We start from the raw sequence: 27,137 nt of genomic DNA, 5'->3' as shown, positions 1-27,137 counted from the left end.
TTCAGTTCTTTAATGTAGTGAAAATGGAAGCTGCACAGTTTAACGTACAATAACAGCAATAACAGATTGTTTTTGGAGGCATAAACAAGTTGTGAACGCTACACGTTGACATATCTTCACATTTTTAAGTTGATATTGCAAACTTGCTGCAGTTACGCAGCAATGTTGGCATCATTCAGAGTTAACCATCTTGCAAATGAAACCTAGATATAGTAATGTTAACTTGTGTGAGATAGCTATCTACACAGTCATTGAAAATGGTGTGAGTCCAAAGGCATAAATTACATTTTGCTCATTCATCGTTTTATTTTTATTTTTTAACTTTATTAAACTGCTCTTTCAAGCATCCCAATGCAGTGTGTTCCTCCTCAATATTCAAAAAAGTTTATGGGACATTTTAAAAAAAATTGGATTTAAGATTATTGCTGGAAATATGCTCTCACAAACACAAGTTTATGATGCTTATGATACACAGTTTGTAATTTTTTAAGCACCATTGCCAGAAGGAACAAGTTGCAGTCACATGACTTCAACACTATAATATACACACTTTGCTATAAATTGAACAACCTACAAGTTGTAAAGTTAGAATTGAATAGATACACTCCTCAGTTAAAGTCTGTGGCCACACACACTGGAGAGAAATTTAGGTCAATGTGTCAAGTCAGACTCCACCAAAAACATAACTCATAGATAGATAACATAACATAACATAAATAACTAGATACATAAGACTTTTGGTATGCAGACAATTTGAGGTAGAGTGAGCGTCTGCAATGGAAAATTCTGGAATTTTTAGAGTTGACTTTGTGAGTCAGTTGGCTGTGGTAATTTTCCACTTGCCACTACTGTTTAACTAAATTTGATGGATTACAAAAATTCACATATTCACGTTCCCCTCTGGATGAAATGTAATAACTTAACTCTTAATCTAGTGCTATCAACAGGTCCAATTTTAACTTTGTCTTGTCGATCTTACGACATTTCCCTTACTAAGCTCTACTTTGTCTTGAGCCCTAATTAGCAAATGTTAGCATTCTTACATGCTAATTTACAATGGTGAAATGATAGGCTAAGAATTATACCTGCATACATTGTGTGTATAGCACTGGATTGAAACCTAAATTCTGAGTTAAGTGTGGCCACGTTGACGCACCATTGGCCTAGTATTTGACTCTGAGAGCCTGGAGGCATCTCTGGTATCCCTTTCGAGAAGTCACAGTGACAAATGATGAGCCTACCTGTGATCCCAATAGATCACCCTATGCATGCAAGCGTGTCAATGTCACACAGAACAGTAAAGAACAAATAAGTCACTCGTGAGTTACCGGAGGCTCGCTATCCATTTCTGAGTGGCTCTTTAAAGGTTGAAAGATTATTTTGATACATTTGGTGAGGCAAAGTCACTTAGCAAACCTATGTTAATTTATATTTAATTAAATCCAGCTCCTTTCCAACATAATAAGTAACAAATATAGGCCAATATACAGCACAAATATACTGTTTGAAAAAAGAATGGGAAACACAGTTTGTGTGTGCGTTTGTGAGATAAAGGCTAATGCCGACTAGCTAACATGGTCACAATGAGAAAACCAACATGCTGATGTTTGGAAGGTTAAATGTTAGCTTGATAAGATTTGCTAGTTAGTGCTAAACAACAAAGACGGCTGAAGAGTGTCATTAGTTTTAAGTGATCCAGTGTGAAATTACTGGTTCATTCACACATTATTACAACATTGCAAACGCAGGAAGAATTTTTTAAAAGGCAATTATTTTTTTCACAGAGAACATTTCCTATAAAACAGGAACCAAAATAAAAGCAATGCAGGTTCATTTGGCTTAATTTCAGATGAGTGACACATGAAGGAAATTTCCATCTGAGAAATCTTCTTTCTGTTCCGCTGAGGAGCTTCTGCCAAAAACCTGGGCTGGTACAAGTATGATGGATGGAGTATGACAATTAAACGATATGTTGATTCAAAACTGACCATTTTAAATGGTTTTCTTGATGTAATTTGAGCAAATTGACACGTTATGTTCCAAAATTGTTGTGGCAGATAAAACACTAAAAAATCATCAAAGCATCTTTTCTTTTTCAAACCCACAAGGTTTACAATCCCATGTTCACCGTTCAGTCAAATCCCTGTTCAGAGTTTTGCGTTTCTGGTTTGAGTGCTGTCATTCAATTTCAATATTATTCCCTCGCTGTCAGCGGTGCAGCAAAGCTTTTTCCAAGCTAGAAAAAGTTGGGAGCCAATATGGCTAAATATGAAATCAAGTCTCCACATTTGCTGATGACTGATTGTTCTACATTCCCTCCACAAGGGCTTTCTTTTTCTTCCACAGAGGCTTCCTCTGGACCTCAGCTGTGTTGCTGTAGGTGCAGTCGACACTGCTGGCTCTCTTCATCTGGTACATCACCTTAGCTGCTTCATCAGAGAGAGTCTGAAGAAGAGAAATCGTTGTGTAAGTGATATTCTTTGACACACTCAGTCCCATCTGTACGCCTGTTTATTACGAACTTAGCTTAAAGGTTTTCTCTGTAAGGTTTACATAAAATATCATTCAAACATGTAAACTTCAGTTTTGTCTAACTATTCCCTAATAACAGACGAACACTTTTATTATCTTTTTCACATTTTCTGTAAATAATGGCTTTCTACAACTTTATAATACAATTATTTAGGTTGTGGCTTCACCCAGGTTTTCTACATCTTGCTGTGCTGTATGTCAGTTGTTGTCCTCGTTAAACATTTTTTAGTGCGCAAAAATAAAACTTATCTAAATCAAAACATGACCTCTGAAATAATAAATAGTTGTGATAAAACTGCTAACAACACAAAATCAATCCTTAATTTCTTTAACTGTTAAAATAAATTCACTTGACCCTGAAGAACTTAAAATTACTGAATATTAATGTCATTGATGAAGCAATCAAATGCTGACCTGGGATTCTGTGGTGATGTCATCACAGATTGTCGTCATGGCGTTCACCCAGTTGCCGTAGATACTCTCCTCCTGTTGGATTGGCCTGTGCTTACTGATGGCAGAGAGAGGAAGTGTATTACCCAGAACAACACCTTGAATACATACAGAAACCCAATCACACGCACTGTATCAGACCTGCTTGTCTAGCCTTGAAGGGAAATTCCAATATTTTTAAAACCTGTGACCCATGTTTACATGTTGGGTGTGTAAATGATTCAGACTTAACAAAAGGTTTGGAATTGATCCAGCAGACTGTGGGAGCTGGCAGCTATGACAAGGCTGCAATGGCTGCCATATCCTTCTGGGAAACTCTCACCCTCAAAGGTGTTTCCAATTAAAGGGCTTGTTTTTGCCACTGACAGGCTGAGGTTGTTATTTTTAGAAACAAATTCCTACAGTGATAGACCTTTTTTGTTAAATAATAAGATCATTTTTGTCTCCACAAACACAGAGAGAGGCGACTGGAGTTTTTATTTATAAAAGTCACGGCTGAATATTTAACCGATTTAGAAATTCATGATGAGGCAACAACTGAAACAACTCGATATACCAGGGTGAGACTTGAGGGAGTCTTGTGAGAGGTCATTTTTATGCTAATTGTCATGTTCACACTTTTATTTTGGGGGTCCTAGTAGAATACGTTTACATACTTGAATTCTTCATTGTAGCTACAGAGTAAGACATTCAAAGTCCTTGTCTTATACTTTTAATAGGTTTTTATCCGTCATCTGCCCTCAGAGTGAAGTCAGAGTGAAGTCAGAGAGTCGTACCTGATTTGGTCCACCAGGTCTTGCTGGGCTTTAAGTTGCCTCTGTGCCTCCTGCACTCGACCCTCCATGGTTAAACTGGCACAGAGTTGAGCACAGTGAACGCCGAGGACAGCCATGTTGAGGCTACCAGTTGAAATTCGACTTCAGAGAGCATAAATAAGAAAAAGAAAGATAAATGACTGTCTTTCTAAGACAAACACAACAAAACTCACTTCTGACAATCAAGATAATTACTCTTTTGAGTATATACATTTTCAGTCATCTCACTAGTGTTAAATATCTAATGAAATGATATTGAAACATGACTGAGAACAGTTTTTGATCTCTGAAGTTTAGTATTCGGTGTTTACCTGCTGTCAGCAACTGGCCGCTGTTCAGTGATGATGCGAGTGACTTTTTGTAGGTCTCTGGTCTTGAAGCTCAGCTGAAGTTGAAATGGAAGTGTGTCCCTCTTGAGAAAAACTGTCACACACATCAACAGACATTATATGTTAACATGGATAACAGTTTATTACATACAGTTATAATTAAAACTCTGGCATTTGGCTCCTCTCGAAGTATCTAGTACCAAATTTAATTTATTGAATATGTCCACTTCTGCTGAGTTTGAGTCCCCACTATGTCAGTGGTCTGGCGTTTCACGGTCCCCACTATGTCAGTGGTCTGGCGGGTCACGGTCCCCACTATGTCGGTGGTCTAGCGGTCACGGTCCCAACTATGTCGGTGGTCTGGCGGGTCACGGTCCCCACTATGTCGGTGGTCTGGCGGTCACGGTCCCCACTATGTCAGTGGTCTGGCAGGTCACGGTCCCCACTATGTCGGTGGTCTGGCGGTCACGGTCCCCACTATGTCGGTGGTCTGGCGGGTCACGGTCCCCACTATGTCGGTGGTCTGGCGGTCACGGTCCCCACTATGTCATAGATCTGGAGGGTCAGTTTTCCCATGATGTTCGGTGGACTGGCGGGTCATGGTCCCCACTATGTCTGTGGGCTGGCGGGTCACAGTCCTCACTATGTCTGTGGGATGGCGGGTCTTGGTCCCCATTATGTCAGTGGTCTGGTGGGTCACGGTCCCCACTATGTCGGTGGTCTGGCGGGTGATGGTCCCCACTATGTCGGCGGGCTGGCAGGTCACGGTCCCCACTATGTCGGTGGGCTGGCGGGTTATGGTCCCCACTATGTCGGTGGTCTGGCAGGCCACGGTCCCCACTATGTCGGTGGGCTGGCGGGTTATGGTCCCCACTATGTCGGTGGTCTGGCAGTTCATGGTCCCCACTATGTTCGGTGGGCTGGCGGGTCACGGTTCCCACTATGGTTGGCGGGCTGGCGGGTCTTGGTCCCCACTATGTCTGTGGGCTGGCGGGTCACGGTCTCCACTATGTAGTGTGCCTAATTAACAGAATATGGCAAAGCTGAGTATGTAAGTATCATAACGCCTGACTTACCACCCATGAACTCTGGTTTTACGGCAAACTGAATGGTGAGCTCCAGCCCTTTGGTCACGTTCCCTATCGTCCTCACCAGTTTGTGATTATTTTCATCCTCGTAAGGAAAATACCTGTGTAGAAAAGCAAGAGAAGGGAATTTAAAACCACCTTAAAAGAACAAATTATCTAGAATATTAGCCATGTTTTGGGACTGCTAAAGTGTTAGCGCGGAGCAACAGACTGTGTTTTTGTGATTGGTGTGTCAAGTCACCACTCACACTCCATCAGAAGCGAGCAGGGTCGCCGTTACTCCCGTAGCAAGCACATTGTCGATGGAGGCTAACTGGATCTCTGTCGCAACGGTACCGATGCTAACCATGTTCACCTGTGAAAAGAGAGGGACCAGGAGTTTAGATTGCAGTCAACTTTCTGTCTTCATACCATTTACAAACATATTTAAGATACAGAATCTAACATTAAAACACATTGAATGGCTACGATGTCTCACCCTTCCACCAGTAGTGTCTGCAAGTCTTCCAACGTCAGCCAAGGAACAATCTGTCCCCTCAAAAGTCATGACTGATATTATTACTCTGTAAGAAGAAAAGAAAGAGAATACTTTTATTTTGATTCATATATTACGAGACATGAACGGTCCCCATAACAACTGTGTGTGTGTATGTGTGTGTGTGTGTGTGTGTGCATCCTCACCCACTCCCCACGGCCTGCTTGGCCAATTGTTGGTAGAAATAAGGAGTCAGAGAAGATGACAGAGACGAAGTTTCCTCCATCGTACCCAGTCCGATGTTGGCTTTACCATCAGTGCACAAAATCACCTGCAGAACGCAGAAGATCAGGGAAGTCATCACCCATCAAAGACTCACAAATGTGCCAAAATATACCTTTAGACTTTCTCACCTTTGACCCAGGGTACCTTGACGCCATCGCTACCGAGGCTAATGCTGCAGGACCGAGACTGGTGGCCCCGTGCTCCTTGAGTCTGATCATACAGCAAGATCAAAAACAACAGATTACATCTCCGTACCACAAGCATTGGTTTTCAAACGAGAAGTGAAACACACACACACACACACACATCCTCCATCGTCACGTACTCTTTGATCCTATGTACGAGCTGTTGGTGGGTCTCGGCGATGCAGTGTGGGATGCTGTAAGACACGCCCTGCTCCCATATATGGTCGTAGTCAACCAGACCCCAGTCCCTGAGAGTGAGAGGTGTACTGGTGCCGTCACCGTATATCACAACCTGTAGACGACAAATGCATGAGAAATAGGTTGATACCCATCCATCCATCCATTTTCTTCCGCTTATCCGGGGCCGGGTCGCGGGGGCAGCTGCCTGAGCAGGGACACCCAGACTTCCCTCTCCCCGGATACTGCCTCCAGCTCTTCCGGGAGGACCCCAAGGCGTTCCCAGGCCAGCTGAGTGACATAGTCACACCAGCGTGTCCTGGGTCTTCCTCGGGGTCTCCTCCCGGAGGGACATGCCAGGAACACCTCCCGAGGGAGGCGTCCCGGGGGCATCCGAAACAGATGCCCGAGCCACCTCAGCTGGCTCCTCTCGATGTGGAGGAGCAGCGGCTCTACTCTGAGCTCCTCCCGGGTGACAGAGCTCTTCACCCTATCTCTAAGGGAGCGCCCTGCCACCCTGCGGAGGAAACTCATTTCGGCCGCTTGTATCCGGGATCTTATTCTTTCGGTCATGACCCAGAGTTCATGGCCATAGGTGAGGGTCGGAACGTAGATTGACTGGTAAATCGAGAGCTTCGCCTTTCGGCTCAGCTCTCTCTTCACCACGACAGACCGATACAACGACCGCATTACTGCGGCCGCTGCACCGATCCGTCTGTCAATCTCACGCTCCGTCCTTCCCTCACTCGTGAACAAGACCCCAAGATACTTAAACTCCTCCACTTGAGGCAGGAACTCTCCTCCCACCTGGAGGGAGCAGGCCACCTTTTTCCGGTCGAGATACCCATCAACCGTTAACCTACTTAAGTACAGCATCTTTTGAGCCTTTCACTCTCTAACCTAATGTTGTTTCATCGCACAGTGTTTTATAATTCTTCTGTTGTTTTATTTCCATTTGTGATGTTTATATCTGATGCTGATTATGTCTTTTGAGGCACTTTGTAACCCTGTGCTATACATAAATAATGAAGCTTATCTACGTTTGCAGATATTTCCGTAGTGAAAGTCTGACAGGTAAAAACAGTGAAAAACACCTCTAAACGTCTCATACAATATTTAATTGTGACTTTTAAACCACTTTTTACCTCTTGTCACACTTTATAAGCTATGGAGGACAAAAGTGGTAAGTAGTTCAAATCAAAAGTAATTTTCCTGAAGAAATACAAAATATTTTATGTCGAAAATAAAGAGAGTTTGATTCGTTGAATCATAATGTGGCACAATTAACCAAAATTAGCAAATACAGTTATTGACATACACAATGACAAGCAAGTGTTTAATTTTAATCATTTCATTAACTTAATTTTATTTGGAGAGAATTATTTCCCTTCTACCTCATCGCTGAACGTGACCAGTGCCACTCTCCTGTGTGGGGACTCCTGCAGGAGGGTTGACAGCGCCCTCTGGAGGGCGTCCTGCATCCCCTGAGGAAAACAAAATATGTGTTTTAACACCACCACCAACATGTCCACCATGTTTATGTTCACACTACAGGTAAAGAGTGCAAACACCAAATCAGGAACTCACCTCCAGTCTGGATATGTATTTCTTAGATCCACTGCTTGATGTGACCTGAAGCGAGGCAAACATGTTAGGAAAAAGAAGAAGAAGATGAAGGAGAAGAAGAAGAATGATCTGAGTACATCTCCTGAACACACACCTCTGTGGTGACACTCATGCTGCCAGAAATGTCCACACAGAACACGACCAGCGTGTCCTCCAGGTTCTGGTAGTCGTCGTCGCTCTGACTGGGCAGGTAAAGGTCGTCGGTGTGCACACCTGCACGCTGCCCTACACACACTCTCTGCACGCCGTCGTTCACGCTGTTCTCACATCCACAGAACTCACACAGCCACATCTGAGCGAGATGAAGGGAAGAGGGGGTTATTTTATTTATTTTAATTACATTTATTTAATGCCTCATGACAGTGTGAAGGAAACATGCATCCATACATGAGCAGGTGAGATAAATTACCACTCACGTTCTGCTGCAAAGAACTCAGACAGGACAAGGCTGCACTGCATTTCCCACAAATCACTGGGCTCTGGAAAGTCTCCAGGCCTGAGGCTGCAGAAAATAAAAAGAGGTATGAAAAAACAAACAATCGAACAGGTATGTGTGTGTGTTTGTGCGTGTTTGTGCGTCTGACCTTGGCTGATGTCAACGAGTTTCCCGATACTGAGTAAGACGACGTTGAGGTTGGATTCCAGCCGACTCTCTCCTTCCAACTTGTCAACTGATTAAACAGCACGAAGGAATTAAGAAAGCAAACAGCAGATGTAACTTAGTAACACTCATGATTTACTTTGCAGGAGCCTGAAAGGGCAAACAGGACTCACGTCTGGGCGGTACGGGAGGAGGGAAGGAGGGAGGACGAGTGGAAGGCTGGGAGGGAGGAAGAGGTGGAGGGTGGGAGGGAGGACGAAGAGGAGGGAGAGGAAGAGAAGTGGGCCGAGGTTTTCTGAAGCGACGAGGAGGCAGCGGCGGAGGAGCTGAACCTGAAGACAGAGAAAAAAGAGCTAATGTAAAGAAACATTGTAGTTATTTCCCACGTTAGCATGCTCGGCTAGCTGCCGCACTCCCTTCTACAGTGATAATCATTACTTCCAACCACAACCAGCCTTTCAATATGTGACATTTACATTTAAAAAACAACAAAAAATACATATAGCACATGTTCTGTTTTGTATTTCTCTATTGTATAGAAGAAGTCCTGGATGCTGTCGAGATTCAAGCTAACGTTAGCAGCTCTGTCCTGCTCTGTTTTTGGAGTGAGTCCTCACCAACAGGCTATTTTTGCTAGCGGCAGCTATTGTTAGCAGCATGTACTGAAAACAGGTCAGCGCTAGTGTTTACACCGCTCTCACATGAGCTTTAGACCGGGGGAGGGCTAGCTGGTTAGCATGCTAACTTCACTAGGTATCTCTTCAATACAATACAAAAACATCATAATGTTAAAAAACTGCTATTCATGCACAGTCTGGTGATTATTTAGTTATTTTTTGGATGTTGTCAACTAAAATTCTCACATATTGCACATATAACATTTTGGATTCAGTCGTGACGTATTTTATGGCTATGATGCGTCCACTTTTATCTAAGTTAAAGACCGGAGTGCTTCTCTTACTGCTGTATTTAAGCATTTCAACCTCCCACGCCGTGTTTTTGTGGTCAGAATCGGCCTCAACCGTCATTGTTGTCGCACTGCTTGACAATCAAAGGAGATTTTAATCGACTGATATGAAGACGGATTTGTTCTTGAATAATTAAGATATATATGACCACTATCTCTGTGTGCGGACTTCCCCTCGTTGAATTGCTATCTGCACATCTTCACAGTGCTTCTTCAGATCTTGCTTTTTGCAAGCAAGCCCACACACACACGAGCGCTCACACATTACTACTTAATACGCTTTCCTGTTATTTCACTGCAATACTCTTGAGGGCGTAAAGAACTCTCTAGACAGAAAAACAACAGTTTAGATACGTTGACCTTTATGGATGTGGTGTGTTTTCACACGCGTGTGTGTGTTAACCGTCACACCGGCGTGGATGCTGGGAAATATAAGCTTGTGAGGGCAGAATCATGGTGTTAAAAATGTAAGGTCGATCCAACATTTTCAGCGGGCCTTCAACAACGTGTAGAGCAGCCTGGGGCGCCACATATAAAGAAGCTGGCAGCAGTTGTAACATGACGAATGTTGAGGCGCATTTTTCCGGTGGTTTCTGAGGTGGAGGGTATATCAGAGTCGCTCGCTCGTAAAACAATCCTTTGTGGCTCAAAAGAATAACTGGTAAATATGTTTTAACAATAGCAGTAATATTATAATAAAGAAGTAATTCAGTGCCAGGTTAGGTTAACACGCTCACACGATTGCAAGAGGACTATCATCAGTGTTTTGTTTTACTAATTTAAGCATAGAATTCTTGTTAATGTGCATTTTTAGACACATTTCTTTCTGCTGAAAAATCAAAAAACCTTCAAAATATTATCAAACAGCAGTTTGGTGGCACCCTGGGGACCATTTGAGAGTGAAGACCCAGGAGAAAGATTAAATTAAACGGCACATATAATCAAATGACTAATTACACAATCTATCCAGGCTGAAGGGATGCTTACTGTCATCTTTTGACTCAGGAAAAACACTCTTATTTTGAAATAAAGAACATGACATCACTGTCATTTTAAGTAATTAAGGACAAAGCAATGAGATACAAAGTGCTTCACAATAAAAGCGTTAAATATCAAACAGTCAGGACTGTAAAAACACGCCAGCACCAATATAAAACTGAACAAAAATAGAAATAAAAAGAAAAAAAGGTAACTATTTTAACTCACCTGCTCCATCAGGCCTCCAGTTACACACAACATGGCTGCAGGCGAACTCCATCTGAGACACACAAAGAAACAAAAACACTGACTTTTCTCAACTTCCCTAAAACAGCGATGAAAACAAGAGAAATATTTGAATTTTTCAGATTGCAGAAATCAGACGCATCAGCAGAAAAACAACGGCAGCAGCTCAGCTTCCTGCTATTGTGGATACAGTATCACCACGGCAACAGAGACCTTGATCAGCTTATTTTTTGAGTTAACAGGTGGGTGAGTAAAACCATGACAGCAGTCGCTTCCTGTTTGAACTGTATGAGAACAGCATGAGAAATGGATAAAGTGGCCTGGTACAGTGAGCATACAGGGTCGTATTTAATGTTTATAACACGTATGTATTAGTTTGAATCAGTTGATCTGACAGAGCAGGATGTAAAATCTAAGATCTAAACTGACACAAGAATTTTTAGTCATTTTTAAACCAGATTAATTAGGTTTTGTTTTGTGCATTTTAAAGTTTGTGGGACAGGAAGCAGAAACAGGTCAGTCATTAGCTGTTTTGGGGAGCAAACCTCCGACTGCGTTGTTGGTCTAAAACCACAAGGTCACGACAACACTGATAAAATAAACAATATATAAATAAATGATTGTTTCAGCTCTTTAAATGTGAACATGTGCTGTTATTGTTCTTCTGTTTGAACATACAGCAAGTTAAATATATTTATATAACCTGATATACTGACCAGATAATCTCTGAGCTCCCAGTCCAGACAGAATCAGCTATTAGCACGTTAGCGGCACCTTGCTAACGGCGGCCACAGTTAACACTGCTCGCACAGGAAATTTAGACCAGGATAGGGCTAGCTGGTTAGCACGCTAAGTTCACTGGATATCTCTGCATCACAATAAATGTTAAAACTGCTATTCATGTGCAGTGGGTTTATTGTTATATACAGTGGTGTGCTCGTGGGGGGGGGGGGGGGGACCCTCTTGGGAGCCAAAATGTGTGCTGATGTGTCCTCGTGGTTGGCAAAACACACTAAACTGCCCCCTCGGCTGGTTAAAACATGATGAACTGGCCTCTCGGGAGCCAAAACGTGCACTCGAGCGCCCTCTTTGGAGCCAAAACGTTTGCTAAAGTGCCCTCTTTGGAGCCAGAACGTTTGCTAAAGTGCCCTCTTTGGACCCAAAACGTTCGCTAAAGTGCCCTCTTTGGACCCAAAACGCTCGCTAAAGTGCCCTCTTTGGACCCAAAACGCGGGCTAAAGTGCCCCTGTTTTCGCCCCTACCCTTCAAAAAGTCTGTTCACGCCACTGATTATATATATATTTGAATGTTTTCAACTATGAGTCTCACATATTGCCCCTTTAACATCCTGAATTCAGTCGTTTGACTTGTAATGAGCTACTTTATGACAATGATATGTCTAATAATACCTATGTGAAAGACCAGAGTGCTTCTTTCACTTCTCTATTTAAGCTTTTTAAGCTCCTGCGGCGTATTTGTGGTCAGAAACCGCTCAGTCGACATTGCTCAATGATCACATGAGAATGACATGACTGATATGAAGTACGGCTTCGTTCTGGAATAATTAAGATATACATGACAACCTTTTTCTGTGTGTGGACTTCCCCTTATTGAAGTGCTATCTGCACATCTGATACATATTCATTGTTTCTCATATTGCTCATTTAAAAGCGAACCCTAACGACTCTCACCAGAGGATATTTTAAAGGACACGTGGATATTTACAGGCTTCTTTTGTGTGAATTTTTTAAGGAGGCGCAGACGTTTTCCGGGTTTTTGAGGCGACCACTTCACCGGAAATCGGACCGTCTCGATCTATGATCCTAGCGACAAAAAAAACAGGTATTTTAACCCAAACCATGATGTTTTCTTAACGCTAACCAAGTGATTATTGTCTGTTAATCTAAGCTGAGCGTTGTGTCAAGAGAGAAATAGACAATTCAACCTAAACAAATGTAAAATTGCAACACAAAGAAACATACTTGACTGACATTTACTGTAGTGATTGAGTTGCTGATACTCAAGCACTTATCAATTACTTATTAACTAATTTTATTACATGTGTTCTACATCAAGGCCTAAAATAATCCGTACCTGGTAATTACATACACTCCTTCTTGTACTCCGTCTGGGTTGAAATTACTAAAGTTTTCCACAGATGTCTGCTTTTCCAAAGGTTTGTAGTCATTTTAGAGTCAAACGGTGAATGTCTCACTTGCACTATATATTTAACAGTTAAACTAAATTATAGTTTAACCACATCTGTTGCTTCCATGGTTAATACATCTAATTCTGACGACCCATTTTATACACTTTACACAACTTTAAAACAGTTGAAAACATGAAATAACATGTCAGGAAACTGGTGTTTTTATTGGCAGCTTGTCGAGCAGGTTCACTGATCACTCTGCGTCTTCTTATCACAGTCTCAGACATGTAAAAACACAAATGATCCTCTTCATATCTCAGCACGGCAGTCAGGATAACTAACAGACACACAAGACACACGTTTAAAAACAAGAAGCAAATTACCTTTGTTGGTGTCTGTGTACAGCAGAGTTGTTTAAAACTGAAAGCGAGTGTTTTGTGTGCCGCAGCAGTTTTATGATGTGTGTGTGTGTTTGTGGTGTGTGTGCGTGTGTGTGTGCGCGTGTGTGGGCGTGTTCAAAGTCTAACCAGCAGCACTTTGCTCGTCAGGAAGTTGGCGTAGGGCTTCGAGTCTGCTCGAGAGAAATGAAAGTTAAGAGGAAGAGATAAAGGCGAGGTAAAAGAATGAACAAGAATGAGATTGTTATCACGTTACCAAAAAAAGAAAAAACCCATGAAGAAGATGTCTGATGTGTCTGATCTGAGCTTCTACCTCTCCAGTCAAAAACATCTGCACTACTAAGCAGTAAAACCACAAATAGACACCTTATCAACTGTATGATATTTATTCTATAAATCAGGATTAACACTGTGGTATCAAGAAAGTGCATGTGAATCATTTTACAACATGATATGTATAAAATATACGTTCATTTATTATCAGTCTTAAAAGGAGCAATCAGTCTTTAAGATGTGGCAACAAACCTTTAACAGAAAGGCTGCTCAGGTGTTTGTAACTTTGCCAGGTGTGTCAAATTGGATTATGGGAAATGTAAGATTTTGGGAAGGATATTTTTGCCAATTCAATTCAATTTTGACAATTTTTTAAAAACTGAGTCTTTCGCAGGACTCTAAATAAGACGCTAAGATGCTAAGAAATGTCTTAGTTTAAGAAATTTCCGTTTGCGGGACAAATAAAGGAATTCTGATAGTCGGAGTACTCCTTTAATTAGAAACCCACTGGAGATGTAGTGTCACCTGTATATCACACAGTATTACCTGTGAAAATGTGGTTACCAGTATCTTTAAGTCTGTTTTTATTCTCTACTTCGTTAGTAGTAACGAGGAATGTTCATATCGTGATTCAACCAGAACTACAACAAGTAAAACTACAAAATCATTCAGATCAATAAACTTCACAGTATCTTTGAGCTTCTTAATCAAATCATAACTGTTTTTTTTATTATTTTCCACTATTTTCTTTTCATCTTGTGTATTCTTCCAAAGCACATCATCAGTTTTTAGATAGATTTTCTTTCCTTTAGGCCCCTAATTTCACAGTTTCTGTTCATTTCCTCCACTGGATCATGTCTACATGTGTTCATCGAGTACTCCTTGGCAGCTGCAGCCGCTTGCTAACACTTTAAATGTGCTTCTAAGACTTGTGTCGCTCTGGTCATCAGTCTGGTGATAGTTATAATGTCTGCCGGATCACTTCTGCCCCTCCAGGGACTCCAGCACGGCTCTAAAGATGGCGGCCACAGCCACGGCGCCGGGGTCGGGCAGGGTGACCCGCTCGGCTGCGATGTAGCTGGCTCGCCCCGCCTTCGCTGTGAGGTTACGGGTCGACTCCGCCCCCAGTGCTGCTTTCTGCAATGATGCAAAAAAAACAACAAACAGATTTAAGGGAATATAATCAAAAGCTGTGGTCAGTGTTAGAATAAAAATATGTTAATGTACCTGAACTGCAGCCTGTAGAACAGCCAGCTCTCCACCAGGTGGTGCTGTGGTTAGCTTCATCAGCTCATCCACTGCAGGACACAAAGCATCCAACTAGACAGGAAGGGAAATGTAAACAGAGATGTAAAGAGCTTGTTTAATAAACACTTTACTGCTGGTGAAATTATGAATAAACAGGAAATAGTTTAAGTTGAACTATGTAACCTTTTCAGTGTCAGTTCTGGTTGTGTAGTCTAATATTGTTGTGGGCAATGTGCTGCTTTTGTTCCCACCATAACTCAAAATACAATCCTTGTTCAGCTCTTGCAAGATGCTATTCCTTGTATCCAGACATCTGTCCCCGTTTAAAGGCCCATAAAAAGTTGCACATTGTCCCTTTAAATTAGAAAAGAAGCGTGAAAGATAGCAGAGAAACGAGAAAATAAAACCCTCTCTGACCATCGTTCTGTCTCCAGGCTCAGCTCCACCGTATCTGAAAGACAGATGACGTTGCAGAATGTTTAAATTCATCAGAACTATTTCTGAACTTTCATTTATTTATTCAACTTTCGTTTTCGTTTTCTTCCGCTTTATCCATGCGGGTCAACTTTAAAATTGATAAATATAAAAATGATGCGTCATCCTGTTGCTTCCCTTTTCTGTCTTCTAAAGATATTATGTCTCAAATCTTGTCTTTACTTTTTATTCAGCCCTCCACATTTAATAGAAAGCCACAGAACCGCACGCACACTCATACAAAGTGTACCTCTTCATGGCCTGTGTCCCAGCATGCATTGCACTCGCCCATGCGGCAGCGTTGCTCCACCCCTTCGTCACGTGACCGGCCGCTGCAGTCAGGAACAAACTGTACAACTGAAAACACACAAGTAGATGAGTGCGGTGGAAAGAAAGCGTGGATTACGACAAAATGTAGGAAACCTACCGCTCCCGAAGACCCGCCCATCTTCTCCTGCACCAATCCAGCGAGGACTGACAGCAGTTTCCCGGGGCAACCAGGGACCACATGATCCCTGAGCCACTCCTGAATGGCTGAGTGAGCATTTTCACAACGTTAAAAAGAGTAATTAGGAGAAACTTCACCGTGCTGATGTTGATGCTGCACTGTTACTTACTTCGAGCGGCCTGTGCATGAGTGTTCCCACAATCTCCGTCCCCGGATGCACGGTCCAGGGAGTTCAGTTCCTCCTGCTTTTCCGACAAAGTGGAGCAAATTCTCTCCAACGCTTTACGCATCACAGGACTCAGAGGGCCTGGAAGAAACCACGAGCCGACATACTATTACAAGAAACTTTTACAGCAAAGGATGACAAATGTACACACTGTATGTAACCATGGAAACTAACCCTCAGAGTGCTGTTCGTCCTGAGGCCGCGTGCTCGCCGCTCGAGGGACCGTCATGTAGCTGCGTCCGCTGACACACACACTGCTGAGGTTTGGCCAGGCGGGGGCGCTGGTCTTCGCATCTGTTTGGGTCAAAGGATGTTAAATATCTTCGAGTGTGTGTGAATATTCGATCTTGTCCTTCTACCATTGTGAGGACTGAGTACATTTTAGTCACTGTGAGGAAATTTTTTTTGCGAAAGGACGACATTTTGTGTCAGGGTTTTTTAACATTTCTGTTTATGTACAGTTTAAATAAACAAGATATGATGTGTTAATTAGTGAGCTTTACAGGTGTTGTCTTTTGGACAGTCTTTATGCTAAGATAAGCCAATTCATACTTCACACACTGCTATAAAACTGTTACTGATCTTCTTATCTTACTCTTGGAAGGACGGAAAGCAACATACCTTCCAAAATGTCGAACTATTCCTTTAAAAATAGGGTTAGTATTGATGTTGACGTCTGTACAGGCTTACCAAACAGTCTCAGTGTTTCCTGATCGGCCTTCATCAGACTCAGCGACACTCCCGCCATCTCCAATGATGTCATGAACGACCCGGACATCACCCTGGCAACCACAACACCGCGACCCTCTGTAACAGTAAAACCCGCCAGACAGATTTACCATCAAAGAGAGGTCGTAATGTCAAAAAGACTTGAGGAAATAGAACCCTTAACCCTTACTTCTGGTTTTTAAGTCGAGCAAATGAGTCCATAGTTACCCAGACACATAAAGGCTGCCCTAGTAACCACTGCCATCTCCAGACACGACAGCGCTCCGAGGTTGTTCACACAAACGACCACATTGTCTCCTGTAGGGAAGACGCACTCTGAGTTCAAATACAAAATTGGCTGCTCACTTTAAACGTTAAATACAAGATACACTCAGAGGACCTGACTTCACAGGCAGATGTGATTGGCTGTTAGGGTTGGTCATGTGATCGATCATGGTCTTCACCACCTCATCTGCAGACGCCACCTTAAAATATAGACAAATAAATTAAAATATAAACAGAAAAAAGATGATTAGAGAGTTATTCAGGCTGGTAATGGCTCGATCTGAATCACCTTTGACCTTTTGATTCCAGGTTCGCCGTGGATTCCTGAAGAAGATGGAAAACACCAGTCAGCTTTTAAGAGTTTACAACAATTTATCTCCCTCTGTCCTTCTTAGATACGCTTTAATAAGGGAGTGAGTTTAACCAGTTTTCCAGACTTTTAAATCTGGCACAATTCCACCTTTTCTTCTCCTCCTCCTCCTCTCACTTCTTCATCGTCCCTCACCCAGTCCCAGCTCCATGTCTCCTGGCGGCAGCTCAAAAGAAGGCAGGCAGCCTGGGACGCTGCAGGGAGACAGACTCACCCCCAGCGTGCCTGCAACACACACAGCAACAAGATTTATGAGGGGAAAACATCCCAGAATTTCTCAGAAAGAGCAGAAACAACAGACTCACCGATCCCCTTCAGCACCTCGGTCACCTTGGAAACAATCTGGTCCAACGGGCGGCCTTCTTCTGCCAAGGCTCCTGCCAGCTGACAGAAAGTGTGAACAAAAGCCGTCAGTCCAACAGTGTCTACTCAGGCCTGTGAGAGTTAACCAATCAGAGAAGACTGGTTATACAGGGGCGGGGCTTAAAGAGACAGGCACTAAAATGCAGTGGTCAGGCGAAGGGTGAATAGAGGTGCTGCAGCATGAGAAAAATTATGTAAAGCATGAAAACATTTGTAGTAGACCCTGGATACCTTGTGTATGAAGACGGTGCCACACAGGCCCCTCCTCCCGGCCTTACTGGGTTGGTCAAAGGCGCAGTCCTCTGCAACTATCACCATGTCAACAGCGACGCCGTGGTTACGGGCCTGCTCTGCCGCCAATCCAAAGTTGAGGCGGTCGCCGGTGTAGTTCTTCACGATGACAAGCACTCCGGATGCCCCTGTGGAGGGAGGAGGGATGATATTCTAGGATTAACTGTCATAAAAATCAATACGTTTTATACCCTTTAAGATGCTTTTTGAAACCATGAGACCCCTTTTATGGCTTTAATGATAAATTAGACAAAAGACTAATCAATATAAATGCAGTACATTACCGGCATTGTGCAAGGAGAGGATGGCAGCCAGGATGCTGGCAGGAGGCGGCGATGCAAACACTCCACCTGCTACAGCTGCTGACAGCATACCTGCCCCAACATAACCTGCAGACACATGACGACGCATGAGGAATAACAGCTCGGATACTTAAAGACAGCCTGCGTTGCATTTTATTTAGATAAGTCCGTACCTCCGTGTGCCGGCTCATGTCCGGACCCCCCTCCGGACAGCAGGGCCACTTTGCCCTTCAGCTTCTCCAGGTCGGACTGGAGCACGACCCGGTGGCCCTTCAGCAGAGAGAGGCCCCCGCTGGCCCTCACGAGGCCGCAGAGAGCCTCATCCACGCAGCTGTCAGCCGCGTTTATCAGCTTCTTCTTTGGCTGAGAGACAGAGACAAACAAGACTTAAATACAAAATATAACAACGTCACAAAATACTTTTATATCGAGGTAGTCAAATCTACGTCCTCTCTGTGAGTGTGAGAAACGAGCCTTTAAGTTCTTTGTTCTTTGTGTTTTATATGACTGAGCCTACAATTAAAGATATTTATTCTTATCTCATAATATATCAGACTTTGATTCTTTGCCTGCCTGCTAATCTCTGTGTCCAAGGACATTCATTTATTTATTAGATTTAGGCTAGTTAATTGTTCTGTATAGATTATTTAGGCATTTTATTTCAAGTAATAATCAATACATTTCCCTATGCAGACAGTAATGTTATAACATAATATAATACTTTAAAATGAAGATAACTAGTAAAATGTAATATACTGCATTTTGAAAGTAACTTTCCCAACACTGGACATTTATAAACACAAACACACACACAGTTAAATCAAAGTTTACACAAGCTGCTCAATAAAGTTTTATCTGCACCAACATCACAGGTAAACATTATAAAAAGTTGGATTAGCAGCTTTTCTTCAGGTGTGTTGTCACTGCAGGAGCTGGACTCTGATCCTTCATAGTAACAAGAGTGCACAGCAATGCTAACTCCAGCATGCTAACAAAACACTGCTGTCAGCGTTCATTCAGCACTAAAACACACTCAGATGCACTCACAGCTCAGTGCAGCTCATCACTAATGGTTCATTATACATTTAATTATTAATGTTTACCTCCATTTGGACTTTTCTCGGTTCTGGTCCCTCACGGCAGCAGGTTGAACCAGAAGAGCGAATGAAGCTAGAGTTAGCGAGAAGGACGCCGGATGTAGTGTGAGCTCGCCTCCAAAATAAGAGCGGATGATTTCTCTAATTTTAGAAGTCATACTTGAGATAAAATATTTGATACTATGTAAACTTAAGTCTTTTGATACTTGATTAAATTATTTAGACAACATTTTATGTTTTTTTTTGCTAAATATGGTAGTTTGGCCCTCAATGTTAGATTTTGACTAAAAGTAAAGATATTGCGATAATATATTACTTTCACAAAAGTAGTGGCACTGGTGATAATATGAATAAAAGTGAATTATATTTAATCTATGTATGTATCTACTTCATACTATGGGTTGAGAGATTATTGGGTAGTCAGATTATTGGATCCAACATTCAGCATTTGTCTGATTATCCGAATCAGTGTTTGTTTTAAACCAGAATAAAATGAATGAACTGAAAATGTGCTGCTTTGGAACTGATATTTCATCTCTGCTAACTGTCTTGTGAGTTTGCACGTGGATGTGAAACTAAAGTGCTTATTGTAAATAACAAAAACGTTAACATTTGTAAAAAATAACAATACAATGATTAAATATATTTTGTTTATAAAGAACTTTCCATGGTACTCAAACAAACTGTGCATGATATAGAATGAAAACTTAACACTGAATATATACAAGAGCTCAAGTGAGTAGTATGTTTTTTATTTTGAAAAGTCGAGCGGAAGTCTTGCATCATATACACAGTATTAGATGTTAGTCTGATGTTAGAGCTTCATTGACTTCAGTCACTCCCACTTTTTATTTCCTGTTAGAGATAAAGTTGGAGTAGATTTCTCAATCTAGTAGGAGGAGCTCGTTGATACTGTGTGTTGTATACAAAGTGTTTCACCTAATAAAATAAGTAATAGAATAATTTTTGATTGGAACATAATATGACAATCGTTACTTTTAGAAGAAAAAGCTATTGTATGTACTGTACAGTATATGAGAAATTACTGGAATAATCATCTTTGTGTACTTTTTAAAAGTTCCACACAGTAAAGAATAAAATAAAACTATAAATCAGAATATTTTACTTTTGCTGGACCATCTGTTTTACTCTCAGCGACCCCTGGAGGTCTCCAGACACTGCTTTGAAAAACTAAAAATGTTTAATAGTAATGTAAATTTACATTTCGCTCCATTTAAACTCAATGCAAGTCATATTTGAGTAAAAGTTTAGATAATCATAAAAAATGTAAAAGTCTGAGTAAAATTTTCTGATGTTAAATGTACTTGGATAAAACTGGTTTAGAATAGGAAAAAATAAAAGTGATGTGTTAAATAAAATATAATATGCGAGTAAAATTAATTGAAATATGTAATTCTAAATATTTTATTTTGGTGTTAAATTAATTCAGCTAACTTTATTTTTTCATTAAGTTTTACTTTAGGCTCATTAAATAGTCTATTCAAATTAATCCTAACATTGTAAAATGTAATGTCCCTCTTGGGACAGACTCCGCTCGCCCGGGCCGCTCTGTGAAAACATCGAGCCAACCCTCCTGTTCCTCCTGCATGACGCACGGAGCCCAGCCAGTCCGCTCGGCTCGGCTCAGCTCGGATCAGCTCGGACCCGTCCAGAGCAACATGCAGGATGGCGAGTGTGGAGACAGCCGCCGAACACGAGCGTATCCTGCGGGAGATCGAGAGCACAGACACCAACTGTATCGGACCGACCCTCCGGTGAGTACGACCCTCCCCCCCGGTGGCTGTCCTCCCCGCGGGGCGCCCCGGTGAAGGCAGCTCAACGGTCGGCGTCAGCCCGCTGAGGGAGCGCGGCTAGCCTCGGCTAGCAACTCCTGCGAGCCTGCTCAAAACTTTAACGGTCGTGTTTCCATTATCGGACAGCTAGCCGGCTAACTCTAGCAAAACAGAAAAGCTAGCTGATTTACAGCACAGACACCGGTGTACACACTCTCACAGTGACTCCTCGGTATCTCGGATGGATAGTGTGTTTTCACCCGACATTGTCCTTTCAGCTTTGTCGCCAAAGTTTGCCAACTTGTCCAGCAACTTAAGCCAATGCAAGCTAACTCGGCTAGCTAACTAATTGACATTCTGCTCACTGGTGTCAGAGCTGACAATGAGATGCGAGGTTGTTGGTGGTGGCCGAGAGCTCTCTTTCCTCAGTGTGGCTCTTTTATTCATCATTTTTAAAACCTCCTAGCATATTCTGTGGTGTGTTTTGGTGGCTAGTTGTCAGTTCGCCCTGCTAGGTGGCTAGCAACAGGCGAGATAAATGAAGGAGTGTCAAGTGCAGCAGCTTTATCAATCCCTGCCTCCGTCTGTCTGTCTCTCTGTGTACACAATGAATGAGACACACACTGCTCACACACTGCTCACACACTGCTGGAGGTAGTCTGGAGTTTCAACACCACATTAAACATGACACAGAGAGACACTGGCTGAAGTCTGGTCATGTGTTTCACTGCCTATGAGTGTTTGCACTGTTGCTCAATAATTTAGTGGAAGCAGCTGAATGACAGTCCTGTTTGTATAGCTGTGTTGTTTTATGCCAGGCTGTATGGTTTCACATCCTGTTAGTGAGGGCGATATGTTCTCCATGCAGCGTTACTTCAGCCGGGTTTGGACCTGAAATGGGTCACAGCAGAGGACCTAGTCTGGATTTGTGTACTTTCTGTCTCTGGATGTCATTTAAAGGTCTCATGCTGGGCTAGTTTCCTTGCTCATACTTCTGTTCTGGGTGTCTGCAACATGTTTATGGACTGTTACTTTCAAAAAAGACATTATTTTTCTCAACCTGTCCATCGCTGCGGCACCAAGGATGTTACATTGAAACCTGGACACAGCCGTGGAAGCAGAGCCTTGCTTGTTCCTAAGAAAGCTACTATTGTATGCATGAAGCCATTAAAGCTCGACTTCCTGGCTATGAAAATACCCAGACCGGATAACCTCCGGTTTAGTGCCTGGCTACCTTGAGTAGGGATCCAATAATTCAGTCGTGCAGGATTATTGGACCTTATAGCTCAAATTACGATAATCAGGCCACCCTGAATAAAATGTAACCACTTATTTACAGATTTAAATTTGGATTCAAAGCCTGGCATCTTTCTGGGGGCTTAATTAACCCTCTGTCCCCTTAAAGCCCCGCCTCCAAAAAGCCTAGTGTGCTCTGATTGGTTAGCTCTCACAGGTCTGAGCAGGCACCGCCCACCTTTATTTCTGCAGCTGCTCTGTCGGTGTTTTTGCTTTTGCAGGGGTGTTGACTGTATTTTGAAGGCACGGTGTCATGGAAGTCTTACTTTCTACAGTATGATGTCTTTAAAAATAGATTTGATTGATGTTTATTTTATCTCAGTTATTTCCTCTTGGATGAAACTGTGTCCTTGGCAAGCGGTGCGTAAAACTGACTCTCCAAAGAGGAAGTAAGTTATGAATGAACGGGGAAATGCAGCAGAGTGACTGAGCTAATGAAGGCGTGGTAGAAGTTTGTGTGTGTGTGTGTGTGTGTGTGTGTGTGTGTGTGTGTGTGTGTGTGTGTGTGTGTGTTAAAGCTGCAATAAATGATAAGTTAATTGATTGATTCAATTGTAGCTGGAAAGAAAATGTATTTCCTTCTATTAAGATCATTTAATTCAATTATTTAAATATTTTTTCAATTGAAGAAGTAAAAAATTTGCTGGATATGCTGCTTTTTTTTGTTATTTGTGAAGGTAAATGAAGAGACGTTGGGTTTTTGACAGCGATGATAAGTACTGACGAAGTACCTCAAAATTATACTTGAGTAAATGTACTTAGTTGCATTCAGTCACTGGTTTTAGACTGTTATCTGGACAACAGCAACAAGTTGAAGACGTCACATGCCTCCGGGAAATTGTGACGGGCGTTTTTCACAGTTTTGTGACACGTCATAGACCATGACATGGATCAATCATGATAATTGATAGGCAGATTAATCGATAATGAAAGTAATCATTATCTTGCAGCCCTACATGTGTTTTTCCTCTCGTCCCTGCGTTGTTGATCACTTTCTCCAAATAGTCCACAGACCTATTTCAGCTCGTTATTTAGGCCAATTACTGCCTGATGGGACGTTAGTGAGACCGGAGAAGTGTGTGTGAGTGTGAGTGTGAGTGTGAGTGTGTGAGTGTGTGAGTGTGAGTGTGTGAGTGTGAGTGTGTGAGTGTGAGTGTGTGTGTGTGTGTGTGTGTGTGTGTCTACTTGCACTTATGTCTTGACAGCTTTGTGTGACACCTCTAGCTGCCACATTCTCCTCTGAGTGCGTTAGCGAGCTGCTCGGTGGCTTCACGTCTTCCAGCTTCCCGACTTACTGTCCGACTGTCAGTGTTTCCACTTCAGCCACACACACACACACACACACACACACACACACACACACACACTCTCTGAAAATATATAAAAGCAGCGTCTATGTTTAGAAACCGTCTGCTACATCTTTAGCTATATTTGGCCCAGAGGGAGGTTTTTATTGGGCTGAGATGTTCGATGACGAGGGATGAAGCCGTTAGAGACGCAGCTCTGGTTTTTGTTCTGTGATCCCTCTTGTTAACTTCATGTTTGATTTAGATTTGCTGGTCAACTTTTCCATGTGTTTGTCCGTGCGTGAAGCCAAAGAAAGGAAACAACAGAACCATAAATCTGTTGACTTGAACAGTAACCAGGAATTATGAACTAATAGAGTCGTTAGTCATGTTGGCCGGTGGTAGCTTTACTTGTCATCAGTCAGTTTTTCCTGTTACAGAAATCCTATTTTGTCGGGCAGCAACAGATTATTTTCACTGTTGAAGAGCTGACATTTATTTTGTCATTAAATAATTAATCATCGTCATGAAATCTCTGTATTTATTGAAGAAGAACTTCATTTCTCGAGCATTTTCGCTGGATTCTTCTTCGATTAATGCCTGAATTGTTTATTGGATTATTCCAGGATCATTACAGTAACAGAGATGTGTTTAAAAAGCTTTATTTTAGAGATTAAATGAGTTCAATCTCCTTAAATGTGATCATTTTTATTATATAACCTCAACAATTTTGTATAATTTGATCCATATTGTCACATGTAAGGATCCAAACTCAGTAGTCACTCTCCCAGGACCAAAAGCTCATTGAACAGCCAGGAAAAACAGGTTGGCAGTGAGAGTTTGAGGCGTGTGTGTGTGTGTGTGTGTGTGTGTGTGTGTGTGTGTGGGTGTGTGTGTGTGTGTGTGTGTGTGTGTGTGTGTGTGTGCAGGTCGAGGCCGGCGTCAGCATTCCTCCCTCACAGCAGAGTAACTCAGGATAGCTCTGACGGGAGCAGCCGACTCCCTCCAGTTACAAACCTTCACCTGGAGACGGGGAACGCCCGGGATGTGTCCGTGACGCCCACGTTCAGGCTGCAAACCACTTCTGCTGACTTTGACTCTAATCTTAAGTCATCTGTTGTGGCCAAATCCAAGTTGTAGAGGCGGGAATGAGAGCTGAAAGCATTGATGAGGAATTGGATGAACTGTTGGTTGGATAGAAGAAGAAATTTATCAGATTTTGTGTATCTTGGAGGATGTTTCAGTCCATTCTGACCTTTCTGTTCTCGTTTGTGAGCTTATTTTAGAGCCGGTGTGGATGAAAACACACAGAAACGTCATAAAGCAAGCCAGCTGATGGGACTTATTTCCACACTTACTGTACACATACAGTACAAACATCTCTCTGTTACTGTGCGCTTGCTTGATTTCCTTGCATCACTGTCAGGTCGCGTCGCTATCAGATAAAAGTTACGTCATCGCAAGAAGAGTCACGAGCAGTTTGGAGACGAGTTTAAACGCCTCTGGGCGTATCTGCGTTTCAACACGGGCTTATTTAAGATGGCATTTATTTTGCGAGGGCTTGGTAAAATCAGAGAGGCTTTGCGTCGGTCTGCAGGGAGTTTTTTCTTGTCCCGATGAGGCAGTTTCAGTGTAGAGTCGCTGAGGACCGCAGAAAAAGTTGTGATTGTGAAAACAAGAGTGATGAAAGAGTGACGGACGGAGAGACGGACGAATCCGCGACTCTGCTGCTCTCAGCAGCGTGTCTGCGTCTGCAGCAGCTGACAGGTTCAGCCTGAAACTGCAAACATTCGCAAGAAAACATATCAATCACAGAGACGGAGTGTGTTTTTTCTCAGGGCTCATCTCTTTGTCACAACACGCAAAGAGGATTCAGAGAATCAGAGAGCGTGCAGATGTAGCTGGAGGTCTGTGTGTCTTTCTTCGTTGTGTGTTGCTTGTGCAGGCTGAAACTTTCAGCTGTGTCAGACTTTGGTCATTTGCTGTGTACCATTCTCTTACAGCATTTATAGTAATATTAAAGTATTTAAGGGTATTAAATAGGCCTGGGCGATAAACCGAAAATTTACCTATACCGAAATTTACGACGATAACCGACGTCATTTTGGCCATGTCGGTATATTCGGTGTCATAGGCATAACATCCACTAGGGACAGGGGACATGTTAGGTCCACTTGATTAATCTACCCCAGCGTATACCGATGTGCTTATTTTACATCAATTTGATGGCAAACTCCGCCCGGTGATGCGACACCCGCTATGCCAGGTTAGTAATCAAGTGAACCCACTCTCGCTGTGATTCGGACAGTTTGTGTAATGATGCTGCGTTCAAAGGCTGCAACAGGCCACTGTCTTCAGCCGGGCCGGTCCATTGATCAAACATTTGTGTTTTGTTTTTTATTCACTCAAAATAATGACTGTATTTCCAGCTAGAAAACGCGCATCTCTCTCCTCCCTCCATTGTTGTTTGCATTTGTGTCTCTGCGTGGTCTGACACGTGAGTGTCCTCATGCTGGAAAACGTGACTTCTCGCGTACGTGACGTCACTCCCCGAGACGCAAGAAGAAAGCAAAAACATATGTTTTTTACTAAGGAAAATGACAAAACTAGTAACGCGTTACCGGCATCACTGATTGTGTAGCTTAAGTGCACCATGGAGCATGAAGATGTAAAGAAAACAATAAAAACAGTAGAATTAACTTTGAGCAAGTTTGGAGGAAAGTCGGAGGTGTGGACCCATTTTAAACAAGTCGTGGGCCGTGATAATAACATTTGTCGGCTTTGTCGAGTGCATTAAGTGCGCACTTGTTGCATTATTCATTAAGATTTCTGTAGTTTGAACAACTCGCAATTGTAGTCGAGAACGTCAGTTTTAACAGCCCACGTATCAAACAGTTGTCGGGTTTAAATCGATCTCGGGCTCATAATTACATTCAGTGTGTCGGGCCGGGCTCGGACACAACGTGCACGGGCTGGGGTCGGGCTTGATTCTAAGCTCTACTCAGGTCCAGCCGCGACTTTAGTAGTAGGGTTCTCCCAGTGTGAGTAGCAGGAGGACGGTCAGCTCACCTCCCAGAACATGGCACTGAATCGCTGGAAACTGATTTAGGGACTGTCATCAAATTACTTAGCATAAATATATTAATACAAAATAATTGCAGTTCTTTCAGTATCTTCCATGACATGTGACCCAGTGACTCCAGCAGCAGATTGTATTAGTAAACTGGATGAATGAGACACAGCTATGTTTATTGTACTTTAGTGCTTCCTCTATTTTATATGAATATTAATATGCAGAAATCTTGATTTTTTTTCTCAATAGCTTCCATGTCATGTGACCCTCTGACCTCTGAAACAGATTCTGTGTCTATCAAAA

The 27,137-nt window shown here is 42.5% G+C and overlaps 3 protein-coding genes and 1 long non-coding RNA gene across 4 annotated transcripts in view; 2 read left to right on the top strand and 2 right to left on the bottom strand.

Moving 5' to 3' along the window:
• Window positions 1–1,752: 1,752 nt before the first annotated feature.
• On the bottom strand, window positions 1,753–13,463 carry LOC115589772 (circularly permutated Ras protein 1). The gene is made up of 18 exons (XM_030430919.1): window positions 13,287–13,463; window positions 10,737–10,788; window positions 8,737–8,895; window positions 8,547–8,633; window positions 8,379–8,464; window positions 8,057–8,254; window positions 7,924–7,968; window positions 7,731–7,820; window positions 6,300–6,451; window positions 6,103–6,184; window positions 5,896–6,020; window positions 5,693–5,777; window positions 5,463–5,569; window positions 5,203–5,315; window positions 4,109–4,220; window positions 3,759–3,899; window positions 2,947–3,040; window positions 1,753–2,445 (listed from the first exon to the last, which is right to left on the bottom strand). Exons 2-18 carry the CDS (start codon window positions 10,786–10,788, stop codon window positions 2,308–2,310), a joined length of 1,866 nt encoding a protein of 621 aa, XP_030286779.1. The 5' UTR covers window positions 13,287–13,463; the 3' UTR covers window positions 1,753–2,307.
• On the top strand, window positions 10,995–13,518 carry LOC115589774 (uncharacterized). Its single transcript, XR_003985592.1, has 3 exons — window positions 10,995–11,077; window positions 12,507–12,596; window positions 13,452–13,518. It is a non-coding gene; the product is annotated as an uncharacterized LOC115589774 (long non-coding RNA).
• A 155-nt stretch (window positions 13,519–13,673) lies between these two features.
• On the bottom strand, window positions 13,674–19,500 carry tkfc (triokinase/FMN cyclase). Its single transcript, XM_030430920.1, has 17 exons — window positions 19,393–19,500; window positions 18,463–18,652; window positions 18,272–18,376; window positions 17,928–18,115; window positions 17,639–17,717; window positions 17,469–17,558; window positions 17,253–17,287; window positions 17,079–17,163; window positions 16,907–16,996; window positions 16,661–16,777; window positions 16,145–16,264; window positions 15,914–16,051; window positions 15,724–15,830; window positions 15,547–15,653; window positions 15,240–15,273; window positions 14,802–14,894; window positions 13,674–14,711 (listed from the first exon to the last, which is right to left on the bottom strand). Exons 1-17 carry the CDS (start codon window positions 19,396–19,398, stop codon window positions 14,553–14,555), a joined length of 1,743 nt encoding a protein of 580 aa, XP_030286780.1. The 5' UTR covers window positions 19,399–19,500; the 3' UTR covers window positions 13,674–14,552.
• Window positions 19,501–20,969: 1,469 nt separating this feature from the next.
• exoc6b (exocyst complex component 6B) overlaps window positions 20,970–27,137 on the top strand; it is a 63,498-nt gene continuing 57,330 nt past the window's right edge. Inside the window, exon 1 of the mRNA XM_030430198.1 lies at window positions 20,970–21,161. Within this exon, the coding sequence (XP_030286058.1) occupies window positions 21,073–21,161 (89 nt within the window). The 5' untranslated portion in view covers window positions 20,970–21,072. The remainder of the gene's footprint in view (window positions 21,162–27,137) is intronic.

Source organism: Sparus aurata, chromosome 10 (assembly GCF_900880675.1).
Source record: "Sparus aurata chromosome 10, fSpaAur1.1, whole genome shotgun sequence".
Lineage (NCBI taxonomy): Eukaryota > Metazoa > Chordata > Actinopteri > Spariformes > Sparidae > Sparus > Sparus aurata.
This window is presented reverse-complemented; position numbering and strand designations above follow the sequence as displayed.